This window comes from Felis catus, chromosome A2 (assembly GCF_018350175.1).
Source record: "Felis catus isolate Fca126 chromosome A2, F.catus_Fca126_mat1.0, whole genome shotgun sequence".
Classification (NCBI taxonomy): domain Eukaryota; kingdom Metazoa; phylum Chordata; class Mammalia; order Carnivora; family Felidae; genus Felis; species Felis catus.
The window spans coordinates 81,766,758-81,786,256 of NC_058369.1; the positions used below are offsets into that span (position 1 = coordinate 81,766,758).

A 19,499-nucleotide genomic window follows, 5' to 3' on the forward strand; every position below is an offset into this window, starting at 1 on the left:
GGTAACTATGGGAGATTCTCTTTTTAGCACAAGACATTGAAACTTACATTCAACATCATGATTTAATGACAAAAATGAGATAAACATTTTTACCCTGGTTAGGTTTTGCAAGAGGCATGAACATAATCAGAATAAAAAATTACCTCATTTTAGTGTTTAACTGGAAACCGCAGCACATGCAGATTAAGTGTCTGGAGTCTCAGATGTACTGACTTAGGATCTGGTTTTAATTACTTCTTCCAGCTTCAGTCTTTTGTCTGAGAACATTAGACATTTAGTGATCATGTTAGACTAAAATTATTTGGTGCTCTTCAAAGGCACACGCATTTTGGAAAAGATGTTTGATGCAGTCATAACTGAGCATTTCTCAGGAAAACTTCTCCTTGAACATTTTATGAATTTAATTAAATAACAAACTGTCAAGTTTGGCAAAATAATTGGTTTAATTGGGATGTTGCAATATAGAGAATATGGAAGTTGTCTTGTTACTTGGATAGAACCAACGGAACAAATGTAATTATTTACTTTAGTTGCTTTTATTTTTCTCTAGTTGCTTTTTCTACTCCCTTTATCTCGTTTATATTTCTCATTCCCTGTTTTTGGAATGAAGTATGCTGTAAATGCATTTTTGTAATGGTCATATATACGACCATATGTAGGTCCTTTGCAGCTAGACAAAATTTTTTTATTATTTCCGTGTTTGTAAGTTGAGGTAGCTGTTTAAGAAAGGGCATTGGAGAGGAAAAAAATCAAGGTTAGTTATGACTTACCACAAGGGCTTACACATGTATATGCAGGGAAAAGTGTGCGTACATCTGTGCTTACATGTAGATATGTATGTAAATGTATACCTATGTATAGTATATGTGTGCAAATTAAATGTGTATACGTTTTAGCGTATGTTAGATTGCATGTTTACATGCAACTATGTGTATATCTGCATGTCTGGTATATGTGTGTAAATTAAATATGTGTACACATTTTAGTGTATGTTAGATTACACACATATAGAGATGCTGTAAGATTATATATTTCTAGGTTAAGACCAGATAGTTAGTGATCAATATTCAAAGCAAATCATAAAAATTAGTCTGTTAAATGATTATCTTTTTGTTTATATTTTAATTTTAAAAATTAAATATCCATGTAAATTAAAAGGATCTTTTCTTACAAAAGTGTATAGACTAGCTCTCTGATAGCAAAGGCAATGGATATAATATTGGCAACGTGGGCCTAGCTATCCAAAATCCTTATTTTTATCCTGATTCTGCCTCTTACATAGCTACATAATCTTATGCACACAATTCACTTAGCTCCACAACAATTCATTGCTCCCATAGTGGCTATAATTGTGAGGCAGACAGGAACTAGCACCCTAGAACAGGAGTCATCTTTTCGTATAACCTTTCTGTAACATTTTCCTGTAAGGGTCAGATAGTTTACATTTTAGGCTTTGTAGGCCATACAGTTTGTGGTCACAACTGCTCAACTTTGCTACTGTAGAGTAAAAAACAGCCATAGACAACACATAAATAAATGACAGTGACTGTATTCCAATAAAACTTTATGGACAAACTTGAATTTTATATAATTTTCACATGGCATGAGATATTATTCTTCTTTTGATTTTTTTCAACCACTTAAAAATGTAAAGGCCATTCTCAGAGTGAAGGCCATATAAAAAACAGTGACAGACAAGATTTGTCCTGCAAGTAAAAATTTGGCAGTTTGCCAACATCTGCTCTAGAGTCAGACAGAAGTTTACAGTTTTAGTCTGTCAAGATGTGTGACTTTTGACAAGTTAGTTTCCTCCTCTGGGCCTTGGATTCTTCACTTGTAAAAATGGGTGTAATAATAAAACAGTCTCCCTGTTGTGAGGATTAAATGATATAAAACATCTGAGTACTTAGCATGGTTTCTGACAGAATGCATGATGAATATTGCCTATTACTATGATTATTATTTTATTTAATGAAATAGAAACTAATATATACTAGTAAATAAAAAATAAACATATTTGGCATAATAGTTTGATAATTTGTTTACCTTAGTTAACCAGAGTCAGAAAGCAGGTAATCGTGACAGCCAAACTACTCTAATGCTAAGGAGATAGTTTAGAATATGTTCTTGGAAAAAACAGCTTATTAGTTTTTACTTCTATGAATGAATCATGTATTTTTCAGAGGCACTTAAATATAAATGACTAAATAAATTTACATATGCAAAAGCATTTAAAAAATCTAGAACACTACATAAATACAATTGCTATTTTCTTGAAAATAGAATAAGAGAACAAACCAGTTAAAAAGAAATTGGATGGCTGTTTTTCACTGGGATTATGATATTAAACATATTTTTTCAATATGCATAAATTTTCTCTTGAGACTTCTTTGACCCATGTTTATTTAGAAATGTGTTGCTAAACTTCTGAATATTTTAGGATTTTCTAGCTGTCTGTGTGATTTCTAGTTTATTTACTTTTTAAAAAAAAATATTTATTTACTTATTTATTTAGTGATTTCTAGTTTAATTCCATCTTACCCTGAGAGCATATTTTGTCTGATTTCTAATCTTTTTTGTTAAGGTCTTATTATGCAGGAACACTATTTGTGTGGTAGTTAGATGTGTTGTGGGAGGTCTCATTCTATATTCATATGATTAAGTCTCGGTCTTCAAATGGGCCTGTGTCCCAGGACAGTGATCTTTATAAGTGCTTCCAACCCCTCTCCCTGCCTCTGCTACACTGAGGTAAGACAATAAGGTGAGAGAGGCTGGATTTGGGTATTTCCCTGACCCTTTGCTGGATTAGCTCTCGTAAAACCCGTGTTGGGTAGGTTCTGGTAAAACAGTATCCCTTGAGGTCAAGCTTTTGTTAATGAGAACAGATGTTCTGGAGGTATCTTACAATGATTACTTTCCCTCTCCCTGTGTAGGAAGCATGAGGGCATTTTTCTCTGATCTTCATCCTGAGAACTTGGTGGGTCTCCTGGATAAGCTCATGAAAGCATGGGGGCTCAGCTAAGGCTGGGCCCCAGAAACTTTTCTCTCAAACTAATCTACTCTCAGTTTCTGGCAGTTAGTCAATAGCCCTTTAAATGTTCCAGCTTCAGCCACCGGCTTCTGCTCCTAGTAAGCCCTGATTCTCTGTATTCACCTGTCTTTCCAGTTTTCAGAGTGTGGTTTGCTTTGTGACCGCAATTATCTGACAGATCTAAGAAGAGTTGTTGATTTTCAGTTCGCTCACCTTTTTTCTTCTTTTGAGGATAGAAGTGATAAGTTCCAAACTCTCAGGACAGACTGGAAACTGGAAGTCTGGAACATTGCTTCTGGATTCATGGATGCTGGCTGAATCAATAACAACCAAAAGGGATGATAAATGTAAATTAGGCCTGAATCAGACCTTTAGAGTCCAGGAATGAAGTCAGGAACTGGAGGGCTCAGGAGCCAAGAGCAGAAAGCTATTGGCAAGCTGGGCAGGTGGGCAGCCATCGGTGCTGAGCACTGCCCTTGGCGTCGGGAGCTTGCTCTCTTTGAACTCCCTGCAGTGTGCAGCCTGGTGAGCTAGCTGTGCTCATACAGACAGAGCCTACGGCTGCCCCAAAGTTCAGGTACTTTGGTTGTGTCCATTCATAAATATTCTTAAGTTTCCTTAGTACAACCCCAGGATTTGCAATCACTGAGTTGGCAAAAACTGAAATGATTATGTTCAACGTAGATGAATAACTCCATGCCTTCATGGAAGAAAATATTCAAATTGTCTCATTCAGATTTATTTTGTGAAAATCTTGCTCAGTGATTGAACTAAGAACATGTGAACTGGATTTTCTATGCAGTGGACACTGAGGTAATCTGTCAGTTTTTTGAAAACAAAAATCATTCTAAAAATTTTTTTAATAAGTCAAGGCCTAGTCAAATAGGTAGGCTTATAAAAAGAAAAATCCAATACCATGTGCTGATTGTTGGCTAATGTTAATTTAGCATGTACTATATGCAAGGCATGTTCTAAGTATTTCCTGTGTATTAATTAAGTACCTTATGAAGTAGGTAATACTTTTAATTCGATTTTATAGATAAGGAAATCGAGGTTCAAAGAGGTTAAGAATTTTGCCCAAAGTCATGAAACAAATAAACACATGAGCTAGGATATAATGTCTAATTCCAAAGTGATAATTCTAGCTATTATACTGTAATAAAGAAATCTCCAGAAGGATTCAGTTGTGGTACTTAATTCAGCATGGGAATGCCAGGGAAAGCTTACCCACTGGAAGATCACTTTAAGAAGAAATGTGGCATTTAGACTGAGGGTAGAGGGGAGAGAGGACAGCTCTCAAGATTTATAGAAAGAATATAAGGTAAGAGGATTTTATTATAGTCCAGGAGAGAGAGAGTGGCAGGCCTACAAGGACAGTAACAGTGAGACTAGAGAGAAGGGAATGGATTGGAGAACATTTAAGTAGTAAAATCCATGGAACTGTTGAGTTTCAGTAGGCTTGGAAGTGAAGACATGGTTACGCATGACATCCGTCCATCTGACTTGGCTGCCTGGGAGATTTATGGTACCCTCATTTTCAAGCTCTTTCCCATAGCTAAGTCATGTAGCCAGTGCTATGAACTACCAAGTCCTATTCAGTATTTTGACGTTTAGTTTTGCACTTTCTCTTCTTTGTGAGTGATTCTGTCTGTGCTTCCTCTCTAAGCTCTCTTTACCCTTATACTCTTAGGACAGAGTCCCCTTTCCCACTCTCTCAATCCATAGGCTTGTAGTGGCTGCAGGCAGGTTAAGGGAGCTCCGTTGGAATATGTTTTTACTCTACTTACAGGTAATTCGAAGGTTGTAGTTGTTCTCTGTCTTCTAATGGGGAGAATATGGGTACTGTGTAGCTTTGTTTGTTCCCTCTATAGATTTTATGGTTTGGGGAGGAGGAGAAGATTCAGACTTAGATAAATATCACTGTTCTTCAAACCCAAACATGGTCTCCTCTTACCTTTTATTATGTGTATATATATACATATCTCAAAAGACTCTCTAATAGAGATGGATATCTGTGTTTTAAAGCCCTGCAGCCAGAATGCAGTGGGTGTATTTATAACTACATAAGAAAAATAAGAGGCATGTGGTAATGGTTCAGCCTTATCTACTCTCTAGTGTCTTTTCTGCCTGATTTGTTGCATATATCCTTCTCAAGCAGTTTACTGACATCTCCCAAATGGCACCACTGATGAATTTTAAAAACCTAGTTGTAGCCTAGGATAATGTCATATTCTCTGATGATCACAAAAATATTTGACAACTTTTGTTTATGGGGTATAAGCAGTGGTAGAGATGCTAGAACATCCACTTCTCTCACTGTTTTCTTACCGTCTTTCTTTTTTGAGACCCTTAATCTTGACCTAAGTGCTTGGACACTTGAGATTACGAGTTCCTTTTGTCTTTTAACCTTTAACATCTTTTATCCATTCTCTTGTTACAAACTTTTGATTTTATTTTTTATTTGACCTTTACTTTGTAACTGATTTATCTTGATTTATAAATAGAGATGTAGAGAAGAGGGATCAAGGAATAAGGACTGGGAAGGGTGGCTGCATGGGTAAATCAAGAGCTACGCTATGGCTGGGAGAGCAGCAGACTAAGATCCATTACTATTCAATTGGTTTTCAGGACTACTATTACTATTCTACTACTACTATTACTATTACTATTCTAATACTACTACTATTACCATTCAATTGGTTCCCAATCCAGGACTGTTCAGCAAATCAAGGGGTTCTGTAGATGTGAGGCTGCTCCAGGCTGAGTCCAAGTGGGGACCGAGGGTTCAGGGTTCTCTGTCCTGTATCCTGCATTACCTGTGCTAGAGAACTGAAACTCTTATAACTGAGGAGCATACATGGATACTCAAGTCAAAAAGGCCTAGGAGTACCTGCAACATTCAGCAACATTTCTGAGTCCTCCTCTCCAAGAATGGCCCATTGACAGTCTCTTTTGGACATTTATCTATAAATTGTAAGAAGAACTGGGTTCATGTCTTGACCTAACATCCACGTCGGGTTCATTCTTACCTAGGAGCAAGTGGATTATGCTCCAGAGACTCTTTTCTGATCTCAAACTCTTACTTTGAATCACTAAACTTTCTGACTAGTTATAAAATGTTGCTCATGCAAGATTTTCATCAATCATTCTCATCAGTTGAAAGACTCCACCCCCTTGGTGGTTTAGAGGTTTTAGTGGCCTTTGACATGTACTGACTTATAATGCCAAAGATGGATTAGATGTGTTGGTCCCACATAGCAACAATTTTTTAAAAAACCAACATTGATTTCTATTTGGTTTCTAAGATTAAATCATTCAAAAACTGTCAAAGTATGAGATTTCAATAACTCCACCTCTTCTCCAGGGATATAGTTATGTTTATGGGTTGTGAGGGAAGCAACAAACAGAGGATCCTTTTCCAAAATGGCTTTACTCTTTGGCCTTTGATACAGTGGAAGCTCTGAAATCTTCTGTGTGGGGAGATAGGACATTCAGACATCTGGACACTGTTTCTTGGCCATACTGCTCATTAAAATTCTTTGCCTCCTCCAATATTCCAGGTTACTATTAGGAAATAAGTGACTAAACTCTCTGTGATGAAGATCCCAGAAGGTCCCAGGTGTAGAATCATTTTACAGGGTTTGGGGAGAGGAAACTATGGAATTCCTGTGGTAGAATTAAGAGGAAGGTATCTGCTACCTTGTGGAAAAAGCAACTCCAACAAAACCTAGAGCAACTAAGATCTTTGTTACAGAAATCTGTGCTTCATAGATATCCATACCAAGAACTGTCTCCTAGAATCTATAATAGAACAACATAACCAACACACCTAAGACACTTGGAATTAACAGAGAGTCACAAGGTCCCAGAAGACACTTAGGCATTATTCTCTCTACCTAAGGCTGTGAGCAAAAGAAATAAGCTCAGTATTCTCTGTTGTTCCTCAACCTAGTGTGTTCCCAATTGTGGAGGCAATTCAATAGAATTAGAAATTTGCAAGACTTCAAAGGATGTGGGATTTGACAGCTTGTTGTTTTCCCACAGTCTGTAAGGTTCCAAGGGATACTGGAGTCATGGGTACCATGTTTCTTTGGCTGATAAATAGCCGAAACTGAGAATACCCAACACCAATCCTGGCTTCTTGCCCTCTCCCACTGGGGAGAACTATTTTTGGACAAGTGAAGCAGATAGACTTGCTAAATGAAAGCACACATCTGTTATTTTCATGTTGAGCATCCACAGAGAAGAACTATAAGAGAATATGTCAAAAGGAAGATAATCCTTTGGAGGACTCTCCCAACATGTAAGCTGTCCCTGGAACATGAGTTTATCCTGTGTAAGATGAAACTTGCCAAAAGTTAAATAAGAACTGTCAGATTGTATGAAGGTAAAAAAAAAGGGGGGGCACAAAAAATAAACATCCAAATTCCATTTTTCCACAAGAGTATGAGTTTATGCTTCTTTTGCTTCTTAAATATAAGTGGCCAATCTGTGTTTGATCTTTCTGTCATGTAGCGTGCCTAGGCCTTGCTTACTAAGCCTCACCTGACATGAACTGAGTACCCGTGGCATATCTCACACAAGATATGATTTTTCCATATTATGACTTCTAATTGTCCTCTCTCTTAGCTTCCAGTTAAATTTAGCACATGACATTTCCTCATCTGAAAGTCTTCAACATATGGAAGATAGTGAGGATGTGCTCTCAGGGGTCTTAAACGGCAGACCATATTGTTCTAAGACCTCTCTGGTTCCACTGCTGAGAGGCAAAACCAAGATCTGTAAAGGGTGCTATGTCTGTCAAGTACTTTTGGAGTACATTATCTTCCAATAAGCCTGTGAGATAGGTTAACGGTTGTTTCCATTTGCTTATAGATGAGACAACTTGAGGTTAAGTAACTTTCTGAAGATCACAAACCCAACTTCAGGCCCCTTAAGTTTTCTGCTGAACCAGTAACCTCCCTTGATTACATCATCTCTTAGTTCATTACCCCCACAAATGGGAGATCAAAGCAGCACCGATGGCTCATGAACTCATTATTTCCTAGAGATCTTTAAATGGAAGAGGTCACAGGAGGACAGTATGACTTAGCCCTCGGAGTGAAAGTTCTGAGTTGCCATTTTCTTGGGAAAGAATGAGAAAGAGAACAAGTGGAGTGGCTGGCTGTGTAAACAGAAACCTATCAATTCTTTCAGGCTGATTAGTATAGCTTAGATAATTTCCCTGCCCTTCTTATCCCAAAGAAACCCCTGGGGAAGTGCCAGGTAACTGGGCCACTGGGCACCCATTTAATTTTACTTATCTTAGAAAAATGGAAAAAGTGTAGGTTATCTTACAGTCCACAAGAGAAATGCCTGACTGACCTTTGAGTAGCCCAATCTGGGCTTATTTTTATTTTGGAGATAGAGTCTAAAACCTGAAACTGTTCTGGAAATTTCTCCCCACAAATTCTAACTCAAGGGTATTTTTTTTTTGTTATGCTTTTCCAGGTCTTCTTTCCGATATACGTTCTCTTTGAGTGCTTACCCTTTCTGTTGTTTAATTTCCCCACATTTGATCTCTTTTTATGACTACTATTTACCGACTGCTTACTATGTGCCAGCTACTGTTCAGTTGCTGTATTCATATTAACTCACTTAATCCTCCCTACAAATCCATGAAGTAGGTGTCATATTAAGGTACCATGTTATTCTCCTGTTGCAGATGAGATCATTGAGGAATTGAGAGGTAGGGTAATTTATCCAGAGACACAAACTTCTAAGTGGCAGGATATGAACTTAGGCTGGTGGACCCCAGACTCTGTGCTCTTTGCCACCTTCAGAACTGCAGTTATTAAACAGGGTGTGAGGAAGGACTGGACTTAGTGTCCTAAGAGCAATCTATGGGAGCTCATTTTCCTTACTCCTGTGCTAAGCAGCATTTTCCATTCCCTTCGGACACTATCTCATCTTGAACCTCTTTTGCATGCTAGATGTTGGGGCCGCAAGAGTTAAATTAGACATGGATTCTGCTCTCAAGAAGCTGCAGTCAATGCAGGAGATAAATTATGTAAATAGCTATAATACAAGTAGAAAGTGAGAAAGACAAAAAAGTTAAAAGCTATAGGGATTTGGAAGAGGCATTTCTTCCAGAGGAAGGAACTGGGGAAAAGTTTGTGGAGTTAGCCACATTTGAGCTGGCTTGAACTACAGCTTATCTCCCAAATCACCATATAATTAGGTAACAAATTGCATCATGAAAGCATCTTCGGAAATGCCTGTTTTGGGTTTTGGCCTTTGCCCTTTAAGAATCCCCTCCATATTTACTAAGCATACCAAGAAGTATGCTGAGCCTTGCTCAGCCTGGTTTCCCTGGCAGGGAGAGTGGGAATACAGGAGAGGCATTTTGCTAGCAGTGAGGCGTTGGGCTCTGTAGAATTTAGTTCTGGTGGCAATGCCCAGATTTCCCAGCTCAGTGTGCCCTGGCCACATCTACATCCATCTGCTCTAATGCCTAGTGAAAGCAAGTCTATGTTTGGTAGGATATAGGAGGCCCAACAAACTGAAGTTTTGAATTCAGTTTATAACTTAAAATTGTAGACGTTGTACATTGTAGCCCTTGAAGCAGCCAAAAATAGTCTTCATTACAGAAAATGGTTTTTGACATTACAAGATTTTCCCAAGATTTTTAATTGGGAAAAAGAAAAAATGAAGCAAATAGTCCAAAAATGGGTATGCACCACGAGGGGGAGCTTTTTTGAGACCGACAGCTGCCACCTGTTGAGGTGGCTTAAGTCAGGATTTTGGCAGAAGCACATTATTGTGACAATCAATAAATGTTAGTGGAACTCAGTCTCCTCTACATACCCAGTTTAGGAATGTAGTCAGTAAGCCTTCCCACACTATGACTCAGCTGCGAAGATAGACAGAAGAAATGATTTAAAGACATTTGGAAGTTTTCTTCAAGATTGTTAACCCACAGCAAAACTGGTTGATACGTGGGATGGGAGCCAAACTTGATAACTTTTGTATTTTCTCCCCATTTTCACTGTAAAATATTTCATCTTAGAAGAAGCTTAGTCTGACATTTTCTAAGAAAAGAAAATCAACAGCATTGATAAATATATATGAATCTGTACCACTGGAGCCAGAAAAGCATAAAATAACCTTATCAATAGGGGAGAAATGGAATTTCATGAGTGGTTATGTTGAAACATGCCTGCAGACTTAACTTACTTATGACTTATATGTGTCTTAAGGAAAATGTGAATTACAAAGAGAGGAGAGGGTCTGACTGACTTCTCAGATCTGCACTGACTTATGCCAAGCATAAAGCCTGAGTCCAGTCTTTATGCCTCAGATTTTCCATGGATGAAAATGCTACCATGAGTGTATCATAGACCTTCTAATATGTTTTCATGTTATTCTTTAATTTTAAAACCTCTGAGAAAGTTCAACTTCAAAGACTATTAGAGGTTTGTTTTTTTTTTTTAAGACTTAAAGCAGAACTGATTCAAGCAGTGCAAGACATTGACAGATGTTACTGAAAGGGTTTTCAGACACTAAGTGCCTTGAATCTCCCTTCAAATTTTGTTTCATCTTTTAATAAATTATTCTTAGTTTAAATATTCCTTCCCGCCTTGAATTTTCTATGGTTCCCTGAACTCTGTCCATTTTCTGAGTAGAAAACAATGTTACCCTACTCCTTGTGACATAAGAATTCCTGTATCATTAAAACAGAATTCTTTATATTCTCGAAGATGCTTATAAAGGATGGATCAACCAACTAGTATTTATTGAGAACCTACTGCATCCTAAATATGATGCTTGTGAAAGAGGGTATAAAAAGCTAGCAGAATTCCACACAATACCTCTGAGAGACTTACTGCATTCTCATTGAAAAAGCTGTTGAATCTCCAAGCTGAGATTTAAGACCAATCATTCCAGTCCTTCAAAGTCAGATTCCCCTTGCACCACCACTGGGCATTCTCTCTATGTTTGATTATCTCTAATGACAGGGACCTCACTATCTCATGACAAGCTGCCCCTTCCAATTTTTGTCATCACTTAGTTGCTAAAGAAGACTGATCTCCATACGAAGTTAGCCACAATACAGGAGTAAATCAAATACTGTAACTGCTGAATCAATTGAAGAAGACAAATTCTGCATGAGGTCAGAGGAAAAAGGAATCACTGTTGGCTATTCTGGTCAGGAAAAGATCATGATTGAGGGTTAAATCACCAATATCTTTTAGTACTATTTTTTACTTCCTATGCTAAACTGCCTCTCATGGAAATTTTGCCTCTTTTATAACTTGCTAAAGAAAATAGTGGACTGACTAGTTCTTTCCAGTCTTCCTTAGGGCTAAAATGATGGGAAACTGGCATAGTCAAGTGGGAGGGAGGCCCACTGGTTGTCTTACCTCTGGAGTCATCCTGATGGCATCAAGTGATCCAACAGCCCAGGTCCTTCCCTCAGTTCTGAAAGGAAAATGACATGTAGTCCAATGGACATCCATTTTTACATACAAATAAGCAACGCCTTATTAGTAAGCCACTAGTTACTAAAATCTAATATTAATGGTAAACTATCATTTACTGAAGTCTCTAATTTAGTACTTTAAGAATTTGAGCTGTTTTCCAATAAGGAAAAACCTCTAAAGTGACTGAGCACATGTTGATAATTTCTAATTTTTATAATTTGGGGGAGGGACTTTTGTTAAGTACAATATCTGGAATTGGTATATCTGGAATTGGTCATGGTTTCTAATTCCTATTCATCTTAGTATATTTTTACAACTGCAACTTTTGTGGATCATTTTGTTTTTGTATAACTGCTTGGTTGTAAACTTTTTCCTCATGGATTCTTCTTATCACTCAGTTCTTGTCTTTATTTAACTGAAAAGTGAGAATGAAAATTAATAACTACTAAGGTAAAGGGAAGAATTTCCAATGATTTCCAGGATTTTTCTAGCCCTAGAAATTTCAGATGAACATTTTGGTATCTCAGAACAATGCTAGAGGGTGGATATTATTTTCCCTGATTTAAAAAAGAAGAAACTAAGGCTCAGAAAGATGGAGTTGCTAAGGTCTGCCTGATTCCAAAGACCGTGGTCTTCCCACTACATTACCCCACAGTGTCTGCCATCTAATTCTCCCCTCTAGATTCTTTTCCTCCACTCATTTGGCTGAATATAACTTTAATAATTACTAACCATATGGGTAAAATCTCAGCGCTAATGTCAGGAATACCAAATTCCGCTAAGGAATTTGTATACTACTAAGCTATTAGGCTGGTGTGTGTATATCTTTTGTTTAAAAAAAAAAATGGATGTAATAGCTTTTTCTTCTTTTTTTTTTTTTTCAACAAGATGTAACACATCTATACTTCAGGGACTGACATGCATACTAAGCAAGCTGCTGTGGGTAAGATGGCTCTAGATGAATAAAGACTAAGAGAAAAAAAAGAAAAAAAAATCTTTGACTTTGAAATTTCTTGCAGGCGTTCTGCAAAGGCTCACTGATCTTAGAACACTTGGATGTCTCTTATTGCTCCCAGCTGTCAAATGAGATTATTAAAGCACTGGCCATTTATTGCGTTTCCCTCACATCTCTCAGCATTGCTGGCTGTCCAAAGGTAAGTGCAGGAGTCAGAGCTCAGATGTGTCCAGGTGAAACACAGAAAAGGAACCCAGGCAGGGTAGCAGTCAGGGGTCAGTGTCATCATAGAATTTGTTTTCTTTGCTATGCCTGAGGTATTCATTACATTTTTTTTTTCTCTTTCCTCAACTGGGAAATGGCTTTATGATTTCATTTGTGTTAAAGTAGAATTTTCAAAAAGTTAAAAACAATTCCCATTCAAATATAAAAACGTGTCAAGATTTATGAATTCATTAATGAGAGGACCAGCAAAATGGTAAAACCAGTTCATACAGCATTTGATCAAACTGGATATTTATAGGAACTGAAGAAAAAGAATGTTGGAATATGATTTTTAGGTTAGATCCAAAGTTGGCTAATGTCCTATAAGGTAATAAATCCATAACCTTGGATTTATAGTTTCTACCAGAAAGAAATAATTTTCATCTCCCCTGGACAAAAATATAACAAGTTATAACATGTAACTTCATCGACTTTAGGCCCTAACCGGTACTAATTAACATGCCAAACAAAGACATAATTCCTTACAGAATTCCTCTGGTGAGCCTGTTAAAGATGTTCCAGTATGACACTGAAAATACATGTAATCATCTTCATTCTTATTTCTAGTGTTTGATAATTTTTTTGACATCTGTTTATAAAAGAAATATGCACTTATTGTAAAATCTCTGGACTACATATAAAAACAAAAAGGAGAAACTAAAAATCTGTTGTCATACCACCATCCAGACATAACCAGTGTTGGCATTTTATACTTATCTTCTAGAACTGTTTCTATGTACACAGAGATTAGAAATAGTTATAGAAGGTTTGTTTTTGTCTTTTTTTTTTTTTTAAGAATAGAATCATACTTTCCAAAAGACATTGTAGCCTACTTTCTTTTTCTTTATACACTATGGACATATTTCCATGTCAAGAAATAGAGATCTCTGATTCTGGATTAATACGGTAGATTGAATATACACATATAATTTTGTTCCCTCTTAAAACCTTATAGACCTACAGAAGAACTGTTGGTAGGGAAAACAGAAGAGACAAGATCAAGAAAGTTTTGGAAGCTTGAAACCAGATCGACCAATAGAATTTAGCAGACAGAGGCAGTTTGAATCCTAAGCCAGCAACAGAGAAAACTGTGGGGGAAAAGATTGATTTATACCATGATCTTCAAACTTGGTGGCACTGTTTACCTTTGGAACTGGGTGGAGAGGGTGGCTAAAATAAGGAAGACTGGGTTAAGAGTTCTTGAGAAGTAGACAGATCCTAGATCTCCTCCTCTACCTCACACCTCTGGGCAACTACCCTTCTCTACCTTCACCAAAAGACTGGATACTTATTTCCTAAATTTCCCAGATTTCTCAACCCTGGCATTATTGATATTTTGGATGAGATAATTCTTTTGTAGTGGGGGGTTATTCTGTACATGGCCCTGTAGAATGTTTAACAGCATTCTTTTTTTTAATATGAAATTTATTGTCAAATTGGTTTCCATCCAACACCCAGTGCTCGTCCCAAAAGGTGCCCCTCCTCAGTACCCATCACCCAGCCTCCCCTCCCTCCCATCCCCCATCAACCCTCAGTTTGTTCTCAGTTTTTAAGAGTCTCTTATGCTTTGGCTCTCTCAACAGCATTCTTATTCTCTACCCACTATATGCCAGTAGCACCAGGTCCCCCCCCCCCCTTATTGTGACAATAAAAAAATGTCTCCAGATAATGCCAAATGTCCTCTGGGGGGCAAAATTGCTCTATTATTTGTTCTACCGATAGTAAAATAGTGGCTTGCTGGGCTGGGAGATACCATGCAAATTCAGAGTTTGAGTACAACAGTGAAAACAGGAATTCAGTGACTGAATGCCAAATGCAGAGACACTCAACAGCTATTCCAACAGAGCATCCAGAATGTGGCTGCCAGACCTTTCCCTTCAGGCAGGAGACTGAAAGCCTGTTCTCTGGAGACTCTGACTAGCACAAGATGAAAGACAGAAAAATATTGACATTTGGAGGTTTACCAACTAATAATCCATAGAATCATTGAAGCTTTAGGTAGAGAAGGCCGACATCATACACTTAACCCTTCCAATCAGTGTGTAGCCCTTCTGCTATTAATAAATAGCAGACAGCCAAGGATTACCAGACATAATAGAAAAGCCTCTAAAGTGGAAGATAAAGACCAAAACAAATTAATAGGAAAAACTTGGGGGAAACAAAATATGCAGAGGGAAGAAAACTAAAAAGTCTTTTTAAAAAATCCTCAGAAACTATATGACCATTAACAACCTGTTGTCTTCTGTTGTGCACACTGATGGGCTTCTTTTTAGTAAAGCACCACCCGAAATCTCAAGATATCCTGCATTCTAGCTCGTCTAAAAAGTCAGCTTCTATGTGGTTAGTGGATTAACTGAAGGATGCTAGAAACTCCTAATTCCTCCATAGTTAACTGTGCTGTAGTAAGGAGGAGAAGGCAGTGGGGGGAAAGATGTGGTAAATCATGACAAAATTAATCTAGAAAGTTCACAACAAAATTCTTGTTTAATAATGTACTTGTTTAGAACTAGAGAAACCAAATGCCTTATTGGTCAGCATCATCTGGCTCTAGAAGTAGGTCAAGGAACTAAGTATACTTAGCCACACTGACCATGGACCCTCTGCAGCGTTCTTGTTTTCATTGCACACAGACACGTGGACACATGGGCAACACATGGCTCACTGTGAACTGCCCTGGCCACAAAGCAGATGCAGATGGGGGCTGGGCCTCTTAGTGGCTCTATTAATTAGAGGGGAAAGAAGGAGAATAAGAGAAGTAAAGACTCTGGTGAGAATAGGAATTGGGCAGAGGATTTTTTGTTTGTTTGTTTTGTTTTTGCTTTTTGGTAAGGAGAAGCTGAGAGAATTTCTTCTATACACTGTGCAGTGGATACTGTCTTGCAGCCTAGAAACTAAGGAGGATGTTACACAAATAAGATATTACAAAACAAATCACCCTATATCAAAGATCTAGAGTGAAAAAAAGGAAAGGGAGTAAATTATTCTAGAACCTCAATGTAAGAGAGAAGAAGGGTTTAGCTTTACTACCACTGTGGGTCAAATAAGTATCTTCATTCAGAAGATGTGGTGACCATAATTTGGGCCAATAGGAATACTCCTCATTGAGAAATCATAAAGCTATGGTCCAGTCTAATATATTCTACCTACATTGGTTTTTTAAATTAAATTCAATTAATTTTTAAATTCCAGTATAGTTGACATACAGTGTTATATTTCCACCTACATTGCTTTTGATGAGCTATAAAAGACATTAGTGTCTGGCTCATCATCCTAGACTAGGTTTCTCAAAAGCCCATGGGTCAATCTTGCATGGTCACTTATCCATCTCCTGGAAGGCCAGCTTTTTCTTGCAACCAGCCAACCTCCAAGGTTGGTAAGTAGTACTGTGACCCCACCCTTCCCAGTGCTAAAATGGGAATAATAGAATCTCTGCTCAGTAGGACTGAGATCAGGACTGGGAGCTAAGAATTTACCCAGTCACCTCCACCTCTAGTTCCCAGCCCTATAAGTCCCAACAACATCTGTTCAGTCATTAAACATCTTGAGCTTCTGATCTACAGGAAATGTCAGGCTCCTTTTTCACTCCTTCAGAATCAATAAAACGTAGTGCTCTGAGCTCTACCTGTCCTGGACTTTTCTATCACCTCATTGTCTTGCCTATAATTCTGAGGGCTTTTTTTCCCCTCAATGACATCAGATCCTCAGAGACCAAGATAGTATGGCAGGAATGTATGGAGGTATTTTTGTGAGAATCAGGCACAATGTTAAACCTTGGTCCTGAACGTGTTCTGAAAACAGGTCATGCTTAGACAATGACAACATCTATTTTCCAAACTTGGAAAGTGTACATTTCAAACTGAAGAGTTTTCTACATAATTTCCTCAACTTTATATTAAGAACAAGAGCCAAGCCTCATGGCATGTGTTTTAGAATGTTCAAACATTTAAAATAAGAAATTAAATCCAGTTGGAAAAAAAATTCCTTTGAGGAAAGTAATCTCACTGATTTCACAGCAAGTCTTAGTACAGCTATGAATTCAAAAGCTAGACCTTGAGTAAATAAAATAATCTAAGAATGAGAGTTGAATTATCTCTGTATAACATCTGGGCAAACTCTCAAGATATTGGAACCCTCAGCAGAATTTCTCAGAGTCAGATTCATGCAGTGTCTGTGGCTTCTGCTCTTTCTTCCCCTGCCTACAAACATCTGTTTCATCTACTTGTCCCCTTCCAGAACCATTTTATTCTACACACAAACCATCAGAGATGTCCAGATCCCTTCTCATGGCAGTTTGACCTTGTCTGTGGTTTAACTTCAGGGAATATATATATTTTATAGCTTTGCAACATGTTATATTATTAAACTTAGTTTTCTAAATTGATGATGCCTTAGAGTGGATTTCAAGTTTAAAGCCAAATTCCATTACTGCGGCATTTCATAAATTGTTCATATTGGTGTGATGGGTATTACTAAGGAAATTTTGATGAAGTTACCCATCCAAAATAGAGAACTCTAATATGAAAGTTATAACAGCAAGATCACAAAGTCTATTGCTGCTACCTGAAACATAATTTTAGTGTTCTGGAAATAGTTAAATCACTAACGTGCGTGATAGGCCCATCATGTGACAAGCTGGGAAGGGTTGTGATTCTGTTTGTTATGGACTCAATTTTTGTCTCCCTCCCTCCTGCCCCCCACATTCATATGTTGAAACCCTCATTCTCAGTGTGACAGCATTAGGAAGTAAGGCTTTGGGGAACTAATTAGGCTTAGACTGAGGTCATGAGTGTGGAGCCACCATGATGCAACTACTGTCTTTATAAGAATGGGAAGAAATTAGAGCTGTCTCTCTGCCTTGTGAAGATACAGCATGAAAGTAACCATCTGCAAACCAGGAAGAGGGTCCTCACCAGACCCTCAGTCTGTGGGCAATCTCATCTTAGACTTCTCAGACTCCATAACTGTGAGAAACAAATGTCTGTTGTTTAAATTACCCAGTCTGTGGTATTTTGTTACAGCAGCCCAAACTGACTAGTTCACTGTTCTTCCCTGGGATGGAGTTCATGGGAATAATCAGTACTTCACTTTGGCTGTGTGTTCAGATTACTGACTCAGCGATAGAGATGTTATCGGCAAAATGCCATTACCTGCACATTTTGGATATTTCTGGTTGTGTCCTGCTTACTGACCAAATGCTCGAGGACCTTCAGATAGGCTGCAAACAACTCCGGATTCTTAAGATGCAATACTGCAGACTTATTTCCATGTAAGTATGAACCTGAAACATGAAAAGCTTTGAGAACTACTTTCTGAGAAAACAGAATACATGACTATGGCATTCATAACACATAGTGGCTCTCAGAGTTACAAAGTTTCATTTTAGTTTTTGCCTAATTGAAGCCAACATTTTGAGTTGAATCGGAGGAAGCTCTCTTCTAAAACTGTCTTTGTAGTTTTGTATCCCTTTCCCACTGGCCCTTCTACTTCAAGGACTTCTCCTTCCTTGACCATGCAGGTATTCAAAGCCTTAACTCTGCTCTTATAGAACTGTCACTATTCTTTCTTTACTCATCTCTCAAAATACTTCAAGTCAGTCAGTCTCCCCTAGGGGCTAAAAATAATTAGATTAAACCAGTTCACAATTAAGTATAAATTACTAACAGTTAACCCTAAGCCACATCTCTTTCAAAGCTATTTGTCTGATGGTTGTTACTCATTTAGGGATTTCCCTTAGGAGTGAGGTCAGAGTAAAGCATTCTGGCTTGACTGCTACAGCCCAAGTGCTGGTTCCCTCAATCTGCAAAATGTTTCCACTGAAATAAAAGTTGGGGAAATGAGCAATATACACAGGTAGAAGTTCTCAGGTGTCTATCCCGTGAGGTATTTTTTTTTTAATTTTTTTTTAAGGTTTATTCATTTTTCAGAGACAGAGAGACAGAGCATGAGTGGGAGAGGGGCAGAGAGAGACGGAGACACAGAATCCGAAACAGGCTCTAGGCTTTGAGCTGTCAGCACAGAGCCCAACGTAGGGCCCAAACTCACGGATGGTGAGATCACGACCTGAGCTGAAGTCGGACGCTTAACCGACTGAGCCACCCAGGCGCCCTATCCCATGAGTTTTTAAATATAAAGCAGTTATTTGCTACATTGTGTAGTTGTTTTCCTATTGACTGAGAGTAAAAATGTGCAAGTAGTTTTAACTGACCTGATGAAGTTACCTGTAAAATCTTCAAAATGAAAATTCTTGACCAATTCTTGAAGGTCTGGTTCTTTTCTGCAGGCTGGAAAAGTGAATACTAAGAATTAATATTATCAATTATCTAAACACATATATTTCGCAGAGGAACTTGCTTAATTAAGTAGCCCTGGCATGAGCAGAACCATGAGATCTGGTCACTTGAAGCCTGAGGAAGACAATGGTTCCTGATCCAAGGCTGTGTACGTTAAATTAAAACGAAAAAAAGAAAAAAGGACACAAAAATTATTACTTGTAAAATAGGCACTGCCACTGGGACCAGTGGGCCCACAGGGAGGAAGGCAGCCAACTGAAGTGGGGTCAGAAATAAAGAAGCAGGTCTTTGAAAATTTTTGAAGAGGAGTGGAGACCCAACCCTCCCTAATAAGTCTGGAGATGACTGATATAGGTGTGATTAACTTCATTGAAAGAGGCTATCATGAAATACGGTCCTAGGAGTCCCTGCCAGCCTTGTCATATCATTAAACAGTGAACTTTGGGTAGATGGCAATGAATGAATAACATATTACACAAAGGAGTCTGGCTTCTAAT

The 19,499-nt window shown here is 38.0% G+C and overlaps 2 protein-coding genes across 12 annotated transcripts in view; one reads left to right on the top strand and one right to left on the bottom strand.

Moving 5' to 3' along the window:
• The window catches only part of FBXL13 (F-box and leucine rich repeat protein 13), a 211,205-nt gene that overhangs the window by 183,213 nt on the left and 8,493 nt on the right, over positions 1-19,499 (top strand). For 5 of the 7 annotated variants that reach the window (XM_045052289.1, XM_045052292.1, XM_045052290.1 and 2 more), the window contains 2 exons: positions 12,513-12,647; positions 17,815-17,978. In XM_045052289.1, the coding sequence (XP_044908224.1) occupies positions 12,513-12,647; positions 17,815-17,978 (299 nt within the window). Of the gene's footprint in view, positions 1-12,512; positions 12,648-17,814; positions 17,979-19,499 lie in introns of those variants that run through there. The other 2 variants (XM_045052291.1, XR_006594141.1) reach the window with 2 other exon arrangements.
• Positions 1-19,499, bottom strand: part of FAM185A (family with sequence similarity 185 member A) — a 141,434-nt gene that overhangs the window by 32,541 nt on the left and 89,394 nt on the right. For 2 of the 5 annotated variants that reach the window (XR_006594144.1, XR_006594143.1), the window contains exons 9-12: positions 18,918-18,993; positions 17,860-17,990; positions 11,434-11,491; positions 3,245-3,345 (exon numbers count right to left, since the gene is read on the bottom strand). The gene's annotated coding sequence lies outside the window, so the exon portion shown is untranslated. Of the gene's footprint in view, positions 1-43; positions 258-3,244; positions 3,346-5,921; positions 5,996-11,433; positions 11,492-17,859; positions 17,991-18,917; positions 18,994-19,499 lie in introns of those variants that run through there. The other 3 variants (XR_006594146.1, XR_006594145.1, XR_006594142.1) reach the window with 3 other exon arrangements.